At 44.1% G+C, this 21,671-nt stretch overlaps 1 protein-coding gene across 1 annotated transcript in view; it reads left to right on the forward strand.

Moving 5' to 3' along the window:
* TDRD1 (tudor domain containing 1) overlaps positions 1-21,671 on the forward strand; it is a 102,849-nt gene that overhangs the window by 6,544 nt on the left and 74,634 nt on the right. The window contains exons 5-10 of the mRNA XM_054982860.1: positions 1,905-1,956; positions 5,653-5,757; positions 6,100-6,276; positions 16,557-16,700; positions 19,047-19,218; positions 20,655-20,732. Coding sequence (XP_054838835.1) covers positions 1,905-1,956; positions 5,653-5,757; positions 6,100-6,276; positions 16,557-16,700; positions 19,047-19,218; positions 20,655-20,732 — 728 coding nt within the window. The remainder of the gene's footprint in view (positions 1-1,904; positions 1,957-5,652; positions 5,758-6,099; positions 6,277-16,556; positions 16,701-19,046; positions 19,219-20,654; positions 20,733-21,671) is intronic.

The following is a 21,671-nucleotide window of genomic DNA, read 5'->3' on the forward strand; positions in this document are numbered from 1 at the left end:
AATAAAAGAATCCTTGTTGGAGAGCATCGTAACAATCTTATCAGAGACAGACAAGGGGTGTAGAGCAAGCAAGAACTTAGCCAGGAATTTATTCCTAGGTTCTGTGTATAAAGGGCAAGCCAGGATATAATGAGGGAGGTCCTCCACTGAATGACCACATATACAGATGCGTTGGTCAACTGGCGTCTTTTTATATCGACCCACTAGCATCTCTGTAGGCATTGTTTGAAAGCGCAATGAAGTAAAGGTCCTCCTAAGATTATATGCAGTTACGTTGGTTAAGTAGGAGGCCAAGGGGCAAACCTTGATTGAGAAATCAGAGAAGCATCAATTAGGGCATCTTCTCTAAAGACCCAATTGCAAAGATCAAAGCTATTCCCTGAGGGCTGCAATAGATCATCAGCGATAGTGTATCTGGCAACGATGTAGTTGAAGGCAAGCATTATCTTTGTTATTCAGTAGATGGAAACTAAGTTTACTGTATGAGTCAGGAGTTGTTAGCTGGTTCCCCCCCCCCCAAATTTTATAATCATCAGGTGGGCTCGAGCCCTCACTGAAGGGAGTCCCAACTCAGCTCATAAATGGGCAGCTGGTGTCCCTTTAGTGACTGCCAGAATTCGCCTCATAAAGAGGTTTTGGATTCTTTGTAACTTTAGAAATATTAGTTGTTGGACTCTAGGAGCATCCTTGTAGCGACGGGTTAGTCTTGCCTTCTTAGTTAAATTCCTTTTAAAGGCTCTGCTCTCTTGATCAAACCAGCCATTATTAGGGTAAGAATGCTGTTTAGGGATTTTATTATTCACAAGAAGGGGTTTGAGGGTTTGAATTATCTTTTCATAATTTTCCATCACATTTCCAGCTGGTTGAAGTAATAATTGTTGGGTGGTTATAAGAGTGGCATTATTCAAGGTTGATGCAATGGTACTGTGCAACTGCTCGGTCCACCTAAGTCTCCTGAAACCCAAGGAAACATCCACTGAGCCTTCAGGTGGAGGGGACAAGCAAACTTGGTTATTTACTGCCTGTACTGCATCCAAAAGGAGGCCCGAGTTCAGCATTACCCCCAATCTATGAATTGCCCCTTTAGGGGGAGTACAACAGAAGATACCCCATTTCCTGGGTAAAACGTCCCTACCAGTAGCACATCCATTTTGTCAAGATTTGTCAAGACAGCTAGTTTGGTTGAGAGTGATTAAGAGTGACAGGACTCTAATCTGGAGAATTGGGTTTGATTCCCCCCACTTTTCCTCTTGAAGCCAGCTGGGTGACCTTGGGTGAGTCACAGCTCCTCGGCTCTCATCCCCACCCATCTCACAGGGTGATTGTTGTGAGGATAATGATAACCCATTTTGTAAACCGCTCTGAGAGGACGTTAAGGTGTCCTGAAGGGTGCTGTATAAATCAAATATTGTTATTATTATGATTAAGATTAAATTGCAGTTTGTTGGGCCTTTTCTATTCCAAAACTGCCTCCAGGCGCAAGTGTCAGTTCCCAGTTTCCACAACATCTCTGGGATCAGCTAGAAGTACAAGATAGAGTTGATTGTCATCTGCATGTGGCCCAGGGGGCAAGATAGAACCTTGCGGGACCGACTCTGTAGGACATTCTGTTCTCCATAGCACTGTGACATATAAAATGGGTTATTTTTTAATTACACATTTAAAATGCATAAATTTAATTGGATCTCTGAATTGGATGTTTTTCTCAAGGAAGCGTGGTGCCGGAGACTGCATTTTTCGACTAATCAGCAGGGAAAGATTAAAAATTGGTACTTGTTTATATAATTTCTAGCAAAATACAAATTTTTGTCATTCAGAGATCAAATGACAGTCAACTTTGAGCACATATTCAAAGTTTGAGCTTTATAGACCAGTCAGGCTAATAACTAAATATTGCTTTTTAGTACAGATCTAGCTGAAGATAATGAAAAATCATTGGATGAGATCATGATAAAGGTATGATTAGAGTTTCATGGTTTAATAAACCAATATGTGCAGATGGTAGTACTATTTATCAAATGATGAATTCAGCAATGTATAGTGAATTATATGAAATTCCCTTGCTGATAACGGTAGCACTGGAAAATATTTCAGGTGTCTAGCATTGTGTAATAACAGACTGAGATCCAGAGGACTGTGAGGTTACCTGTTTACATGCAAGATGGCCCATAACACACACATGTTGCTACATCATTCATAGCAGCTTTTCAGGAGATTCATGGGCTGAGCGAAAAAGCAAAAACTGCAAAGTTTTGTTAGTGTAGAAGCATTTTGGTTGTATGTGCAAGGTTTTTTGGATCCCAGACAAAGCTTTCAGTTCAGTCTTGCAGGTAAGTATTCCTTTACCAAAGGCCATGTTTTTTCTGTTGTGACACTATGTGGAGCAGCCTGCCAGAGGAGGTCTGTTCTTTGTAGATTTTTAGAAAGATATATGACTTAATTTTGCTTTCTAGGACCTTCAGCAATGTTTGAATTTGTCTTTTGAATTGCAAATTGGGTGCATTATTTGGTTTCACTGCCTTATGGGTACCAGAGGCTTTCCAAGCTACCTTTACCCCAGTTGAAAAAAATGAAGTATAAATGTATTAAATAAAAAATGAATCTCGGACAGGCAGCCATCCATCATATCAATCTTTCCACAGCTTGTGAAAGCAGCTTCTGTGTGAATGTATTCCATCTTACAGAGCTGTTTCGTTGCCTGACAGCAGTCTTGCAACCAAATAGACAAATACCTAGTTTCAAATGTATTTTCAGTGTTCAGTTATTCTTCGTTTTAAATACTTTTGTTACATGGTCTGCTGTTATGTACTACAATTAAATGCTAAATAGTCAATACATTTTTCTCACGCCCTTTCTCCAAAAGCTGCCTTAACCCCATCTTTTCAATTCTAGCTTAATAGGTTATTTTATTCATTTCAAACTCTGTACTTTCAAAGATCAGTTAATGCTCTCCAAACTTAAGATGCTACGTCATAGGGAGGCCTACTCATCCAGCAGAGGTAAATTATCTTTGATGACTGACACATACTACTTTTTTTTTTAATACCTGTTCTTTTTATTTTAACACAAATTTTTACAAAGTAAACTTCCTGGTATTGTTATACAGGTTTCCTTTTTCCTTACCCTCTCCTACCTCCCTTCCCTCCCCTAATCTTCTTCTGTCATTGCTTCAGCCACGGGCACAAGGTCCATAGTTTCCAGTTAATATCCTTCTTGGCTTCTTCCTCCATGATCCAGTCAAAATAAGGTGACCACTTCTTATTAATCAAACTCTTCTTTTCCTCCCAGGTCTTCTCTTCAGTAAATAAAGCCACAATATCTGATTGTACAAATTCAAAGAGATAATTGTTCCAATTCTCCATAGTCCATTTGTTCTCATTTTTCCATCCCAATACTATCACAGCTTTCCCGGCTAATACCATAGCTTTGAGAACCTCTTGATATTTACTCTCTGTTTTCTCAATCTTTAGGATACCCAGTGTCATTAGATTGTTATCTATTGGTATTGATACCCCTGTCTTATCTTTTATCCTATCCAATACTTTCTTCCAAAATATCTGCACTCTAGCGCATTCCCACCACATACGCGAATACCAGCCTTAAGCCTGGTTACAGTGCCAACAGTTCGAACTCATCCCCTGTACCATATTGGCTAATTGGGCTGGTGTCCTGTACCATTTCGTGAAATATTTCAGCTCCATTTCTCTAAACTTATCCATTTTAATCTTTTTCACCCCTGCCATTAACCAGAAATGGGTTAGATTGGAAAATGAGCTAAACCAGGGAGTAGGGAGGTTTGGTATTTTTACAAGAGAGGTGAACAAGGAATATGTCAAAGCAAGGGGGCCTAGGAAAACGGTACTGAAGGTTTGGAAGAAATGGCAACCGATTTGGTTAAGTAAACCTTCCGATTGGGCACCAATAGAAAGTATATATGAGGAGGCTAATGACCCGCATTGGTGGGAAGTACTTAAAGAAAAAGGCTTTACTAGAGTAAGGGACATGTATGATGAAGGAGGTCAACTTAAACCCCTGCAAACGATAATAGAGACAATAGGAAAACAATATTGGTTGAAACTGACGGGATTATATAGTGTAATAAGAAAGCAACAGCAAAAGGGGGGAAGGTGCTTGGAGGAGATTGCAGAAGTATTGTATAAAGAGAAGAGGAAGACAAGTAAAGGGCTAGTTGGTAAGATATATAAAATAATGACCACCAACGAGGACTCAGTAATTAAAAGTCTTCAGGAGAAATGGCATAGAGAAGGGCTGACCTCAGAAATGACACATACTACTTAAATTGTAACTCCATGCTTTTTTTTTGTAACGGTGCTATATTTCTGATTTTTTTTTCCAGATATGGCATAGTGAACTAAAAGTTAAGGATGAGCAACATGACATTCAGGGGACAGGGATTTACCATATTTCTTAGCTCTCGGATACCCCACCCTGATTTGGAACTTTCTTGATGAAAGAATGTATATGTTATCTTTCATTCAGCCTGAGAGATTTTTGAATAGCACTGCGTATTGGAGTTATGAATCAATAAATTCTGGGTTGGATCATATCTAAAATTTCCATTCACAGAAGGACTTCCATCTACCTTTCACTAAAGTCTGAAATTCTCCTCCTGGGGGAGTTTGAGGGCTGGCAAAGGAGGAGGTAACGGGCAAAAATTGCCTCCTTCCTGCATGCACAGACTTTTTTGTACGAACTCCACCATTGTCTGGAAGTTAACCTTTGAAATATTTAAATGTCTTAATGAGAACGTCCTCTTTTGCATTTTGACCTCTAGTGATAGATGACTATAAGTGGCTGAGAAAGAAGGTCTACAAGTTGCAGTATTCATTATATAACTTTGATTCAAAGGAGAATTGACAAATAAAGTGATGTTAGTCTTTGAATATATGGGAGTTGTGGTGTAGTTTCTTTTCCATGGATAAAACTGCACTGAGTCTTTCTGTTATAAAATGGAAATGCCATATAATTTCTTTGTCATTTTTTTATTTGAATGAACTAAAAGTATCTCAGGCATCTTAACATGTATAAAATCTTCCTTATTTCACAAACTTAAATCAGAGCTGGTTTTCGGTTTTATTCCGCCGCGCCCCCGCCCCCCCCCGCCTGCCCAATATCATTATACATTTACAAGAAATCATTGATGTGAATACCTCCGTCATTTCCTTGACTTGTTATTTAAAGCTGACATTGGATGAACTTGCTATTCAATTTGATCAGTAACTTGTGTACAGGAAGCAAGTAGCAAGCACATACCCAGACTGCTTGCTTATGGCATGGCAAATAGCCCAGTTGTGTACCTGGCAACTGAAAAGTTCTATTTTGAGCTAGAAACTATTGTGTAAATAAGTTAAAGGTAGCTGCTCTGTGGCCCAGTCCTAAAAGTACACAATGAAGGTACATGTAAATCTTGAAATCAAATGAGAGTAATTAAAAGCTGCATGTCTATTCACACTTCCCTGGGAGCACGTTCCAGTTAATGCAATGGATCTTCTGAGTAAACATGAATACAGTTACACCTTTGGGAGCCTTTTTAAAACTCATCACATGTTCAACTGCTTAAGTGTGTGTGTGTTTCTAATATATATAAAAATTCTGATTGATAAACTTGCTTTAACCATCTACTTCTAATAGGACAATTTATTATCTGTGGATAATAATGCAGCAGAAAATGAAGGCAAGAAAATAACGTTTCCAAAGCTGAATACGTTAGGACTCAAGAAAAGCATGAAAATAGAGGTAAGTTCTGCTTTCAACATGTTCATTCTTGAATTTTACAATCCATGTTACTAAATAATGCTTTGGGATTTCTTTATTTCTTTAGTTACTGCATTTTTCAGATTTGAGAAAGTTGTTCCATTGTTATTTTTCATTTCTTTCCCTGTGTAAATCTGAATAGTAGCATATATAAGGGAGCCCTGTATTGTTGTAGACAGTATCAAAGTTTATTGCTGCTATGAATAATCTGCATGTGGTGTTACGAATAAAAAATTACAGAGTTAATTGTCTTATTAATTATACTAAGCAGTACTGATCACATCTGTTGTGGACAAATCTGTTCTGGTATGACTTTCTTTCTAGGGTACAATAACTGTATTCAATAATCCTGATGAATTTTATGTACAAATAAACTCTCCAGAAATGCTAAATAATACCAGCAAACTTAGTGTGAAGTTGAAAGACTGTGACGGAGTCATTCAAAAGGAATATATTCCTTCCAAAGGAGAAGTTTGTGTTGCAAAATATTCCTTGGATCAGGTGACTAACTTTCTATTTGCATGTTCAAAAAATATACCAGTGGCTAGTTGATTTTCTAGGTAAGCCATGTAAATAATTTTTTAGCAGAAACATGATTAGCTTACAAAAAAAACCATTGACTTCAGCAGACAAAAAATTGTATGCATACTTGTCCCATTTAAAATTTGTGAGAGTTAAGCATATATAGCTATAGAATGGATAGAGGCCAGTAACTTAGCCAAAGTCAGAAGTGGCTTAAAATGAAATTTTCTGTGCTTGTCTGCCCCATATTTCTTGGACAGAAGCATTAAGGCACTTAGAAGAATTAGTACTTTAATTATTTATGCCTAGGGATTTCCATTTGGACTATATAGTTTCTCCAATACATTAATTGATTTTTAAAATAAGCCGCGTTGGCTAAAATCAAACAAGTGAGTTGTGTCAATCTCTGGCATCTCCAGTTAAAAGGACCAGGCAGTAGATAATGTGAAAGATTTCTACTGAGACTCTGGAGAGTTGCTGCCAGTCTGAGTAGACAATAACTGACCTTCATGTGTGTCTTAAGTTTTCTGTGTCATCAGTGAAACTTCACTACAAATAAAAGTGCGGTTTGTTGCTGCAGGATTGTTCAGTAACTTGCAAACTTAAAATTGTGAACATTGTTAAGGACAAGGCAGAAAGGATGGAGGCACAAAATGGTGGAGGTGCTTGCAATGTTTCTTTAGTAGATAATTAGTATGATCACAGTGGGGAAGAAAACAAGAATATAGGCCTCTTCCAGGGATCTTGCTGGTACTGACGTGTAGTGAAAACAACAAACTGGCTACTCTACCTCACTATCTCGAAATCCTCAATGGAATTTGAGAGAAAATTAACATAAAGTTGGATCCAGCGCAGTATTCCTGCAGCCGCAAGAACTTATGCTCCTGGATAGAGATGGACATGAACCACAAGACGAACTAAAGTTCGTCACAAACCAGGCCGGTTCATGCTTCATGGAGATCCCCGGCAAGCAGCTGATCGAAGCCTGCTGGCGTGAAATTCCCCTTTCCGTGCCGCTGCACAGTAGCATGGAAAGGGGCATTTCTACCCCTGGATCAGCTGCTTGTCGGGGATCTCCCCGACAAGCAGCTGATCCAAGCATGGAAAGGGGCATTTAAACCCCACGAACCAGTTCATGAACTGGGGCAAGTTCATGAAAGTTCATGGTTTGTGAAACAGAACGAACCACAAACCGCATGGTTCATTTTTTTCCTGGTTCGTGCCCACCTCTACTCCTGGATCATGACTTCTTCAGCTCCTTCCACCCCTGGAAGCCCAACATGACCCCTGAAATCCTGTTTCTGTGGGGAAAGGAACACCCAGGGGCAAGATTTGGAAACATTTAGGGCTGCCGTGGGATGAAAGTGCCACAATAATCATTCCTCCTGCAAAAACGCTGTGCTAGATACAACCTATACATTGAATTAAGGAAACAAATGTAGAAGGAGTTGAGTACTTCAGGGGGTTTTCAAGTTCTTTGACTTTGTGGGAAAGCGAAGTAGCAGCAAAATTTCATCCTGGGAAAGGGTGTTCTTTGTACTTTCTGTGTTCTTTGTATTTCTTTTCTGGTTTGATCTCTGCAAACAAGTGCTATTCACAGTGATGCCTCTGCACATTTACTAAATATGCAAGGAGGGAGAACGAACATGAACACGCTGCCTTTGCACTATTGCTAGGTTGTCTGCACAATGCAAATGTGTGGCAGAAATGCCTGTGCATACACTCCTTCCCTATAATCAGGAATGCTACTTTCTGAACATTGTCCATAATAGGGAGGGGAGCATAACCATAGATACTTCCTCTGTGTGTAGGTGCTGTATTCACAAGTCTGGAATCATGTGAAGGAGAGGTGGGGCCAGTGCATTCATTCAAAAGTACAGAAGGGTTTTCTGTATGGGGTTACTGTGAGTGATGGGGGAGGCAGGGGTGATCAAAAATAATACACAATAGAAGTGTAACTTTGTAGATCAATAAAATCAGATGAGTGGATAAGGAGACAATTGCATATACAACCTCCTGCCCTGAGACTAATATTCAGTGAATGCTTGTAATTTGGCAGCAATAAGATAAATAGGCAAATGAAATGCGATTTCAATTAACCACTGTTGTAAGTTGGCCCAGATAGCCCAATCTCATAAATCTCAGAAGCTAAGCAGGGTCAGCCCTGGTCAGTATTTGGATGGCAGACCACCGAGGAAGTCCAGAATCACTGTGCAAAGGCAGGCAGTGGCAAAGCACCTCTACACATCTTTTGCCTTGAAATCCCTTGAGGAGGTTGCTATAAATCAGCTATGACTTGACAGCGCAATTTTTTCCAGACTGTAATACATTGCAATTGGGGTGTGCAAAAAAAAATAAATTTGGTTCATCTACAGTCTTCCTGTGCAGTCCCACATGGGACTGCGCACGCGCAGGCCTGCCGATACCGGAGATTTTAATAGCTAAAAACCACCAGGGGGGCGCTCCCGCCTCCCAGCGCGCATGCGCGGCCGCTTTCCCGCCGAAACGGCTCCTAGGAGGCGGAGCGTCCCTCATATACCCTCAGTTTCTCTTTCGCCGCCGATCGTTGAGGTTTACAGCTTTCTTCGTTCGCGATGTCTGAGAAGGCCTTGTTTAAGCGTTGCGAGACCTGCAATCGTAAAATGACAAGGTCGGATGGTCATTCCGTTTGCTTGTATTGCCTTGGAGAAACACACAACACTCAGGCGTGCAAGCATTGCCGCGCATTTACCTCCAAGTCCAGGGCGGAACGGGCGGATCGTTTGCATGCCTTCCTCTGGCAGCGTGCGATGTTGGTCGAGGACCCTCCACCGAAGTCTTCGTCTGCTCCGTCTGCATCCTCTCGTCCTCCTGTGGCTTCGGGTTCCAAGACTCCTCGTTCGCAACCGTCTCCGAGTCGTTCGGAGTCGAGGCCCGAGAGGATCCCTTCGGGTCGGAGTTTGTCGGAACCGACCGCTTCGGTTCCAAGACATTTGACAAGTCGACCTCCTTCGATCTCGTCGGCTGTCCAGGCTTCACCTGCCCATGGAGCCCGTAGAAGTTCGACCCCGTCGGTTCCGAGATCGACTCCTCCGACTCATACAACCTCTACGGTTCCGACGACTTCGGATCCCTCCGTAAAGTCTAAGACCGTTCCTGAAAAGAAGAAGAAAAAGCATAAGCATTCCAGTAAGCATGATAAGGCAGTGTTGGAAGGTTTACTCACCTCTCCCCCGTCTGTTCCGATCGACTCCAGTCCTGTCCAAGTGGAGCAGCAGGCAGAAGCGGGTGGTCGTCCGCAGTCCAAGACTCCTCCAGACCGGGAGGCTCAGGAGGACAACGTCATACTCCTTGAGAAGCCTCTTACACCTTCGGGTCGGACCCGATCGGCCTCCTACGAATCGGGCTCGGTTCGTTCGGTTCGGAGTCGACAGAGTCGGTCTACCTGTCGCTCTAGCTGTCGGAGCCCGCCGCGGTCCTACCGGAGCCGATCCAGGGAGAGTCGACGTCGAGATGAACCGGCTCCTCGTTATTTTAGTAGGGAGAGTTCATACTACTCTGACCGGCATTATAGAGGTGCTTCGTTGTCTCCCTCGTTTCGAGTCGGTTCCGATGTTGGGTATGACCCGTCCCGTCTCCCGTCGGATCGGGTTTCTCCGCGGCCCCATGCCCGCTACAGTGTCTCTCCTTTGTCGGAGTCACCTGAAAGAGAAATTGGGCCATCTGATGAGGCTTCGCCCACTGATGATTTTCGGGCCTATAACGAGTTGCTCCAAAGAATGGCGAAAGCCTTGGACCTTGAAGTGACTTCCACTGAATCTAAATTTACTGATAAGATATTGTAACATATCTATTCGGGATCTACTCCCTCGATTGCCTTTCCCCTTATAGAGGGGTTTGCTGATCTTTGGAAGAAGCTGCAGTCTCGACCTGCGTCTGCTACGGCCACTAACCGGAAGGTGGAGAGCTTGTACAGAACCAAAGATGATGCTCATCCGTTCCTGGCTGTTCACCCTCCTCCATCCTCACTTGTCACTGAGGAGATGCAAGCTCGGCCTTGCCAGGGCTCTCTGTCGGCTCCAACTGACAAGGATAGTAGAAAGATCGATGCCTTGGGCAGGAAGTTGTATACTTCAGCTACGTTTGGCATCAAAGTGGCGAATTATGCCGCGATGATGGCGGCCTACCAACTGTTCTTATGGAAGAAGGTGGCGTCTTTCCTTCCTAAGATTCCCGAAGACCAGCGCACCTTGCTTTGGGTCATTCAGGAGGAGGCTGTCCGCCTATCCAGACACCAGATCAATGTTGGGCGGAGTATGGCTGACACCGCATCTAGATCGCTCCTCTCCTCGGTGGTACTGCGCAGGTACGCCTGGCTTCGCACAACCGCCCTACCAGTGGAGACGAGGAACAGGGTTGAGGACCTACCGTTCGAGGGCACCACCCTGTTCTCAGAGAAAACTGACGAGTTCCTCTCTAAGAAGAGGACCGACCGTCTGACAGCCCGCTCGTATGGGGTTCTACACCAGCCGTCGCAGCAGTCTTCTCGCCCATACTATCACTCCTTCCAGCGTGGCAGACAACACCGCTATCAGCCCTATCAAGGGTATGCTTACCAGCCGCGCAGGAGCTACCAGAGCCCACAATCTGCCTTTCCCAGACGGAGGCAGGGCCAGCGTCCCAAGCCTGGTTCCCAACAGCATCAGGCCAAGGACCAGGACCAATTGCATAAGCAATTCTGACAATCACAGGGACCTGACCCCACATTTGGGGACAGGCTTAATGCTTTCTTGGATACATGGTGTTCAATTTGTTCCGATGTTTGGGTTTTGTCTATTATCCAGTTTGGTTATAAAGTTGAATTTCTTGGTTTACCTTATCTACGTCTCCCTGTGTTTTCTTCTGACCCCCCTCGTTCAGAGATCCTGGGGGAGCTCTCAGCCCTATTGCAGAAAGGGGCTATAGAGGAGGTTCCGGTTGCTTCAGCTGGTTTGGGATTCTATTCCAACCTGTTTCTAGTGGAGAAGAAAGATGGTGGGCTTCGGCCTATCCTGGATCTCAGGGGATTGAATAAGTTTATACGAATTCGTAAATTCAAAATGGTTACTTTACAAATGGTTTTAACTTTGTTACCCTGACAGTCTTGGTTTGCAGTCCTGGATCTGAAGGATGGGTACTTTCATATTTCAATTTTCCCTGAGCACAGAAAGTTTTTACGTTTTTGTCTATGGTCAACGTGTTTTTCAATACAATGTTTTGCCCTTTGGGTTGGCCACTGCATCTAGAGTGTTCACTAAGTGTGTGGCAGTGGTGGTGGCTCATTTACGCCTCCATGGCTGCCAAATCTTTCCTTATCTGGATGACTGGCTCTTGGTTGGTGATTCTGCTGAATCTGTATCTAATCAGGTATCTCTCACTTTAAATTTATGTTTACGCCTGAGTCTTTTTGTTAATCAGAAGAAATCCAAGTTGACCCCTGTGCGCTCCATCCAATTTATTGGAGTAATTTTGGATGGTGTTAGAGATGCAGGCTTCTTACCTGCAGAGCGTGCTTCAAAAATCAAGAGGCTTATTTCGACCCTTCAGAGGTGTCGTTTCCAATCTGTTCGCTTTATCCAGACCCTTTTGGGTTGCATGGCTTCTACTACAGCAGTGGTTCCACTAGCCAGGCTATTTATGCGACCCTTCCAATTGTGGTTCAATTCAGTGTTCTCACCGGCCCGTGATTCTCAAAATAAGAGGCTTTCCGTCCCTAGGGGGGTGGTGTCCTCCCTGGAGTGGTGGCTGGATGCTGCTAATTTATTTAAAGGGGTGGAGTTTGGTTTTCGACAAACTCATTTGTCAGTTACTTCGGATGCTTCCCTTTTCGGTTGGGGGGCTCACTGTGCAGGCTTTTATGCCCATGGGTTATGGTCTGAATCTGAACGTGAGGAACATATTAATGTTCTTGAGTTATGGGCAATTTTATATGCATTGATCTCCTTTTCAGATGTCGTGCGGAACAAGTCCGTTAAAGTCCTGACAGACAACACGACAGCAATGTTTTACATCAACAAGCAAGGTGGCACGGCGTCTGTGGCTCTCTGCACAGAGGCGATGAGACTCTGGAAGTGGGCCATAGATCACGCTGTGTGGCTGCATGCAGTTCACATCCCGGGGGTACAGAATTCCATGGCGGACCACCTGAGCAGACTCCACAAGGAAAACTACGAGTGGTCCCTCCAGGACAAGTATCTCGCCCCTATCTTCTCGGAGTGCGGGACTCCAGAGTTGGACCTCTTTGCGACAGTGGAAAATCGCAAGGTCCTAGCTTATTGTTCCAGAGGAGGAGTAGGCCCAGAATCAAGTGGGGACGCGTTTCAGTTAAGTTGGTCAGGTCCCCTGTGTTATGCCTTTCCTCCGTTCCCGCTTCTGGCACGGGTCCTCAGCAAGGTCCAGAGGGACAGGGTGTCCGTCATCCTGGTGACCCCGTATTGGCCGAGGCAACCTTGGTTTCACTCCCTTCTGAGTCTTCAGACTCGATCAATCCGTCTCCCGGTGGTTTCCAATCTCCTGACCTGCGGGGGGGGGGGGTTCTTCACCACGACATCGGGAGGCTCAAACTCACAGCATGGTTGATCAGACAGGGGGTGCCTTCTCCGAGGCTGTGACTAATGTTCTCTTGAATGCTAGACGGTCTACCAGGCAGTCTTATGCCCTTAAGTGGGACAAATTTTCTGTGTGGTGTAGTCGCAGGAGTTTGGATCCTTTTGAGTCCACCCTTTCTGATATCTTGGAATTTTTGTGGGAGGTGAAACAGGAGGGTTTGGCCAACTCCTCAGTCAAGGTTTATCTGGCAGCCATCTCTGCTTTTCACCCTCCGGTGGATAGAAAATCTGTTTTTTCCCACTATTCTGCTAAATTATTTTTACGGGGGTTGAATAATTTGTTTCCCCCTGTGCAGGCTTTGGTCCCTCAGTGGTCATTGCCCCTGGTTCTGACTTGTTTGATGTCTAAGCCTTTTGAACCCTTGGCTTCCTGTCCACTCCGTTTTTTGTCTATGAAAGTGGCCTTTTTGATTGCGGCTACTTCAGCCAGGAGGGTTGGGGAGCTCGCAGCGTTATCCTGCGAGCCCCCTTATTTGAAATTCCACCCTGAGAAGGTTGTTCTTCATACAAAGGTCGAATTTTTGCCTAAAGTGGTATCCCGTTTTCATTTGTCTCAGGAATTGGTTCTTCCGGTTTTCTTTCCAACTCCGGCTTCTGAGGCAGAGACGGCCCTTCATTCTTTAGATGTTCGAAGGGCCATTCTATTTTATTTGGATAGGGTGAAACCGTTTAGGATTGACTGTAGTTTGTTTGTTTTGCTGGACAGAATAAGGGTAAACGGGCCTCGTCTCAGACTATCTCTAGGTGGGTGGTCCAGGCTATACTGACTTGTTATTCTGCTGCTAACTTACCTTGTCCTTTGGAAGTGCATGCCCACTCCACCAGGTCCCAGGCGTCGTCAGCGGCTCTCTTCAGGGGTGTTCCACTCCAGGACATCTGCAGAGCGGCGACGTGGGCCTCGGCAGATACTTTTGTGAAGCATTATGCGCTGGACATCCTAGATAGAAAGGAGACAGCGGTGGGCACAGCTGTTCTGCACTCCATCTTTGAGTGATGCCTTGGCGTCACCTCCACCCAGGTATTTAGCTTTGGAATCTTCCCATGTGGGACTGCACAGGAAGACCGTAGATGAAAAACAGGTTTTACTTACCATAACTGTTGTTCATCTAGGTCTTCCGTGCAGGCACACATGCCCTCCCTCCTTCCCCGCTAACTCTCTTGGTACTTACCTTGCAGGGGGCGGCGAAAGAGGAACTGAGGGTATGTGAGGGGCGCTCCGCGCCTCCTAGGAGCCGTTTCGGCGGGAAAGCGGCCGCGCATGTGCGCTGGGAGGCGGGAGCGCCCCCTGGTGGTTTTTAGCTATTAAAATCTCCGGTATCGGCAGGCCTGCGCGTGCGCAGTCCCATGTGTGCCTGCACGGAAGACCTAGATGAACAACAGTTATGGTAAGTAAAACCTGTTTTTTTCCACTTTGGGAAACCCGAAGCAGAAAAAAGAGTCAGAATTCCTTGTTCAGTGTGCTCCGTAAAGATTCAGAGGACACCGACAAACTACACCCCCCCCCCCCGCCGCTTATTTCACCTGATGGGAGAGGGAGGAAGGAACCCCCTCCTTCCCCTCCCATCAGGTGAAATAAGCGGCAGGGGGGAGTTCAAACCCCGCCGGTGCAGATCAGCTACTTGGTGGGGTTTGGGGCGGGCCCTTTAAACTCCATCTGCCTATACATCCATATCGGCCGAGGCTTATATTACGGATCTTATCTATACAAAGAAACATGAAACACAGGCGTCCGCCTATTATTTTTAGTAATAGCAACAGCATTCGTTGGATATGTCTTACCCTGGGGCCAAATATCCTTCTGAGGGGCAACAGTTATTACCAACCTGCTTTCAGCAATCCCCTACGTAGGTACTACCTTAGTCCAATGAATTTGAGGTGGATTCTCAGTAGACAATGCCACACTAACATGATTCTTCACTTTACACTTCCTATTGCCCTTCATTATTTCTGCAACAGCTATCCTCCATCTTATATTCCTACACGAATCCTGCTCCGATAACCTGACTGGCCTGAATACTAACACAGACAAAATCCCATTTCATCCATACTCCTCCTACAAAGACCTACTTGGCACAGCCATTCTCATGACACTCCTACTTTCAATAACCCAGACCTCTTAGGAGACCCAGAAACTTCACTCCAGCCTACTCCCTAGTAACCCCCCTCATATTAAGCCAGAGTGATACTTCTTATTTGCATATGCCATCCTCCGCTCAATTCCAAACAAACTAGGAGGTGTACTAGCTCTCATAATATCTATCACTATCCTACTAATCATCCCACTTCACACAACCAAACAGCGAACCCAAATATTCTGACCACTATCACAAATTACATTTTGACTATCTCAAAAATTTTAATCCTCACCTGAATCAGTGGCCAACCAGTAGAAGAGCCGTTTATTAAAATCAGCCAACTAACCTCACTAATATACTTTTCCTTACTGCTCTCTGCCCCAATTACAAACAAACTAGAAAACACCCTACTCAACTGATAGCCCTAGTAGCTTAACCTATTTTAAAGCCTTGACCTTGTAAATCAAAGACGGATACCAACCATCCCCTAGGACATCAAAAAAGAGAATCCTTCCCATCTCTAGTCCCCAAAACTAGTATTTTTACTAAAGTATTTCTTGACTTTAGGACCCCAACCTCAAAAATTCTCGTACTTCAATACTATTAAGGGCCCATAAGGGCTCTTTTATACCTAACCTTAAACCTCAAAAAATTTCGAATTTCAATACTATTAAGGGCCCTTTTATGCATAACCTTAAACCTCGGGATCCAGGTGAAGCACAAAAGGGCCCTTTTGCCGCCACTTGCAATGCAAACGGTGGTGAAAAGCCCCTCACCTCGCAACCCAGATGGAGTTTAAAGGGCCTTTTCACTGCAGCTGATCCGCAGTTTAAATGCCCCTTTTTCTGCTGCTGCACAGTGGCATGGAAAGGGGCATTTAAAATCCCGTGTCCCGAAGCTTCTCAGAGCGATACAAATCACTTTGGGAAACTTAGATTCGGGGTTTCTGAATTGGGCCCAATCTGGAAATCCCGAATCTTTACGAATTGGGTCCAGTTTGGGTGTTTTACCCAAATCAGAAACTTGATTCATACATCCGTACGTTGCAGTGTTAGTGAAGATGTAGTGTTCATCTACTACATCAAGGCAGAAGGCTGCATTCAGACACAGTGGCAGCTGTTGTGTACTCAGTGTTCCCTGTTAATTGCGCCTTTTTGTGCAGCTTGGAGACTGAAGATGTCTGGTTTCTAACAAACCAGTTTGTTTCATCTGATGTAGTTGTCACAACAGACTCTTCAGGAATCTGGAAATCTTCAGTTGAGGGGATGAGGGAAGCCCAAGGACTTCCAAAGTCCAGCCATTTTTCTGGTGTGTCTGAACAGAGCCAATGTTTGTTTAGTGGCTGAACTAGAAGGTCTTAGTGTAGAAGCTTGTATTCAGAAGCTCTGAATACTGTTACTAGCTTAAGTACCGAAAGCATCACTGAAGACTCTGGAATAAAACTTGCCATTATAGTTTCTAACTGCTAAATTGAAAATAGATGTTTAAAATACCTGTTTAGTTTTAAAGAAGTTACTGTTTAGTTGAATTTTTGTAAATGTAATTTATTCACATTCAGAAGTGGTACAGAGTGCTCATAAAAGATGTGGATATCCTTAAGAAGAGAGCTCAGGTGCTATATATAGACTATGGAAATGGAGAAGATACACCACTTAATAGAATAAAACAATTGCCCAAAGATATTGCTGTCTTTCCACCCTGCGTAAGTATACTTTTTAACATCTAAAGATATCTGGGAGGTGTCTCCCCGGACCCAGCATCCTCACCCCCTCTCATGCTCACCCACGACCACCAGCCATCAGCAATGGCTGCAACTTATCTGCAAGCCCCATTGAGTGACCTTCCTGCAGTAGCAGCCCTCTGGCCTGGCATCCATTCCACAGCAGCCACCACAAGTAGGGGTGTGCAACAAAAAAGATATTCAGGTTTCCCGCTTTGGAATCTCCAAAGTGGGAAAAAGAGTTGGAAATAAGCGATTTCTGCAGTGGCTTGCCACTTCCGAAATTGCTTATTAACCTGCTTTGGTGTGCTCTGTAAAGATTCCAAGCACACCGACAAATTTCCCGCCCCGCCATTTATTTCACGCAATAGGAGGAGGAGATTCCCTCCTCCCCCTCCCATTGGGTGAAATAAGCATCGGGAAGTAGTTTTTAAATCCCGCAGCTTGCTTCAGCTGCCAGGCAGAGAAGTCCCTGCCTGACAACTGAAGCCAGAGTTTAAAGCATTTCAGGGCTTCCCTGCACGTCAGCTGGCAGGGGGGAGTCCCCCCTCCCAATCGCCCCTTTCAGGGCTTCCACAGGATTCAGCTTGGGGGAATCTCTACCCCAGCTGAAATTTAAGCACCTGTTTCGGGGCTTCCCCGGGTTTCAGCTGGGAGGGGGGAATCCCCCCCCCACCTGAAGTTTAAAGCACCCATTTTGGGGCTTCCTTACACTTCAGCTGGGAGGTGGGGGGCCAGCTGAAGTTTAATGCCCCTTTCTAGCTCTTTAAATTCAAACCCCAAGGCTCACTCCAGCTGTCTGGCGGAGGAGGGAACTCTTCCACCAGGCAGCTGAATCCAAGCATGGGGTTTGAAAGCTCCCGGAAGCTTTCCAAAGCCACCCAAATCAGTTTGGGAAGCTTTGATTTGACATTTCCAAATCGGGGCTAGCATACTGGGCCCTATTCAGAAATCATGAATCTTTATGAATTCTGATTCAGGTATTTATCTTGAATCAGAAACCTGAATCACACACCCTTAACCACAATCTCCACAGCAATTGCCTCAAGCCCCAAAGCAGCAGGACAAGGCCTGCATGATGCAGCCAAGGTGCCCAGTCACAGGACAGCCTCATTGCTGTGTTATGTGGCCTCCCCACAGTGCAGAGGAAACCTGGGGAGAGTTGCAGCTGCTAGTCGTGATGCTGACTCTGGAAGTGGTATGGGGCTGTCAGAACTGGATTGCGCTAAGCTGGATGGCTCCAGGCACCTCCGAAGGAGACCACCCCACCCTCCTGAAATCCTGCAGGCTCCTGGAGACTGTCGGGTCAACAATAGGCTGGAACAGTGATGGGGCTTTCCCTAAGTGATCCTTCAGCCCCTGGTTCTAGGACTAGCACATGCCTTAAGGGGGACCTGGGCGGTAGAGTTGAGGGATAGGGAGGGAATAAAAGAGGGTTTCCACAACAGGCTGGGAAAGGCACTGCAGAGTTGGTACAGAAGTCCAGAGAGAGAGACTATAAAGCGCAAGTCTCCCAAGGAACAACGGAGGTGTAAAGATAACGTAACCTTGCCCTATTCCTTCCTAGGTCTGAGGCCTGGGAAGCCTTAGGCTGGAGAGTTAGGATGGTAGGCCAGCAGGAGGAGGATCCTGCACCCCTGGACGACTTGCACAAGAACTCTGAGTAACAAAAACAAAACACCTTACTGTGAAAGAACAGGAAGGAACATACAGATATGCCCTTTTATTTATCCATTCATTTATACTCTGCTTTTTTCTCTAATGGGGACCCAGAGGTACTTAACATCATTCTCCTCTCCTCCATTGTATCCTCACAAAAGCCCTGTGAGGTAGGTTAGGTTGAGTGTGTATGAGTGCTCCAAGGTCACTCAGCAAGCGTCTATGGCAGAATCGGGATTTGACCCAGGATCTTTCAGATCCTAGCCCCTCATCCTAACCATTATACCAGTTGGACAGTCTCTACAATACCTAGAGATAGCAATGCCAGTCAGAAATTGTGCCTCATGTGACTGTATCCTCTCTTCAGGGTGAAATGCGTCCTATTATACCTTATGTTTGATTGAATGCATCATTATTTAATTGCTGTCACATAGAAATCATAGTTTGATACTTGTACCAAGTAGCATTCCTATTCAGCATTTAGCATTCCTATTCAGAGTTAACTTCAGTATGAATGCATTGATTGCACTGGGCTTAAACTAGAGTAAAGGTTCCACTGCTATTAATGTAAATGGCCATTTAAAAACTTTTTACTTTTATTATTGACATTTTAAGCACCCTTAATAGCAATAGTGACTTTGTAAGAAGTGTATTTTAATTTGTTTTTAGGTCATTAAGTGCTGTGTTGCCAATGTCAACACAGCTAAAAAAGAATGGGATGCAAATTGCAGCAGTACTGTCGCTCCACTTCTTATGGGAAAGTGTTGCTTATTGACCATTGTTGATGTTATGATGGATGAGATGACATCCTTTGTGGTAGATGTTGTCCTGTCTAATTCTGGTAAGTTTGGTTGTTCAGTGTTAATTATTTTCTAGTGGTTTTATTGAAGAAATTTTCTATTTTTCTATTTTTCTATTTTCATGTAAATTTTCAATTTACATGAAGGTCAAACCTAGTAAATGACTACTACTAACATAGTAAAGTTGCTATTAGTGAGATATGAAATCTGAGAATAGATATCTTGTAGGATAGAGGTCTTAACTGTGTAGTAGATTTGCATAACGAAGGTGCCAATCCCCTCTGCTTAAGGATATTCATCTTTTCTTCCTCTTTGTCTTTTCATCAGATTGATAGTTATGTTATTATTTACTGTATAATGCCCCACTGCCACCATCTCTTGAATTCTGCCCCCACAGCCTTGTGTTAAGGTTACTTCTGTATGTAAGGATCTGTGAACTGGTGCACTAATTCAACTATGGCAGGGGTGGGCAATTGTTTTGGCTCCGGGGCCACTTTTTGGGAGCGGAGGTTAGCGGATGGCCGCACCTTTTAAAATGATTGCATTCATTAGTTAACTTTCGGTGCCAGGCGCCTGGTAGGTGACTGTCTTGGCGGGCCGCATGTGGCTCTGTAGCGGGCCGCATGTGGCCCGCGGGCTGCAATTTGCCCACCCCTGAACTATGGTATTAGAAGAAGACTACATCAGGGCAGTCTGATTTACTCCTAAAAACAGGAGGAGCTGCTAGGGCTAGAAGTTCTCAAATTTCTTGTAGCTCTGAAGCCTCCATAGTTTCAAGTGGGTAAGCATATTGGTCTGCAGTAGATGACCAAGATTCAGGTCCAGTAGCACCTTAAAGCCCAACTATATTTCCTGGGTATGAGCTTTTGAGAGCCAAAGGTCCTGTTTCAGATCCATTTCAAAGGTAAATGTATCTGAAGAAGAGAGCTTGGACTCTTGAAAACTCATCCTCTGGAAATCTAGTTGGCTTTAAGGTGCTACTGGACCTGAAGTCTTTCATAGTCAGCATAGCAGCTTCAGTGGTCACAACACTGAATTTCGGTTGCTGGAAGAAAAATGCATCTTGGTCTGGCTACAGCTGGAATCTCCTTAAACCTCCCCAGAGGGTGTGGGGCTGCCCTGTAGGATGAATACCAGTGCATCAAAAATACTAGTTTGTTGGAACACTGGTCACTACAATTCACACCAAACAAATGGGCTTCTCCTCTTTAAAAAAATCTAGTTTGATAGAATTTAATGCATTTCTGCCTTATTTTTACTCCAATAGTGTGTTTGTATAGAAATGTCATACCGTGTATGTGTCATAATTTGTCACTAGTTCCAGAATACACTAAGTCTAAAGCTAAGGAGTAGATTATTCACTGTAATGCATTAAAAAGCTGTATATTCCAAGTAGCACTGATTTGGAGAAAATAAAAATTCTTATTTTATACTCTGTAGCTGTCTTTGTATGAATATTCATACATATATCTTTTAGGTAAGCACTTGCATGAAATACTTTCGGAAATGGCACACAGTTCAGAGGATATGAACATCAAAGAAAATTCAGCTGCTGGTAGGTCTTTACACTTTTTTGTTCCTTTTTGTTTTATTAGGGCTTGTATGAAGGCAGATAGTTATCCCTAAGGAGTATGCCCTTATATTCTGTTGAAACAAGTTTAATTCTTGATGTGGCTTTGATTACTGGACTTGCAGGCGTATCCATGCAAAAACTAGAACAATTTATAGCTCGAAGGACTACTTTTGCTATAATCAGGAGAGTTGAGTTGCCAGAATCCTGGTTGCAGACTGACATACTTCAGGTTTTGGGAGCTGTCTTTTCTTTTTTATTCGCGGTATGGCTACAATACTTTGGAAGAGTTAACAGGTGTATTTAGTCACTTGCCTGCCTGGGGTGTGAATTAGAGACATAGTATAGTGGCTTGATGCCTGGTGATAGTGAAGGGGAAGAGTCTGTGAGTGTGATGCGCGTTGGCATCAACAATGTTGGAATTTGTAGTTGTGCAGTCCTGGAGGAAAAATACAGATTTCTAGGCAGGAGGTTAAAGTCCAGGAATAATAAGGGTGTCAGGTCTGTGGATGACAGGCTATGTCAGATAGATTGTACCCTCACAGCAAGCACTCCATGATGTTGGTTGAAAAGGCTTTATTCAAGGAATCAAATCATGTTCATAGATGTGTCCACAGGTTGATCAGAAGTTGATAGGAATAACAAGATCTGTAAAACTATGGTTCTCCCTCTGAGGCGGTAGACATTTTGATGGGTGATTCCCACCCTCTAGTCAGGGAGGCAGGAACAAATTTTCTACTCCCTGTCTTTCTAGTGGGAGTCACCCTTTCTGTTTCATTCCTGCCTCAACAGGGAGAGCAGCTTCATCTGTGTGCTGTCTTGCCTTCCTGCTGTTTTTCTTCCTTTCCTTCGCTTCTACTTTTCAGAACCTGATTCTTGTCTTGTTTACTCCTTTCTACTCTACCTCGTTGCTATTCTCTTTCT

The sequence above is a fragment of the Eublepharis macularius genome, chromosome 6, assembly GCF_028583425.1.
Source record: "Eublepharis macularius isolate TG4126 chromosome 6, MPM_Emac_v1.0, whole genome shotgun sequence".
NCBI classification, from domain to species: Eukaryota; Metazoa; Chordata; class Lepidosauria; order Squamata; family Eublepharidae; genus Eublepharis; species Eublepharis macularius.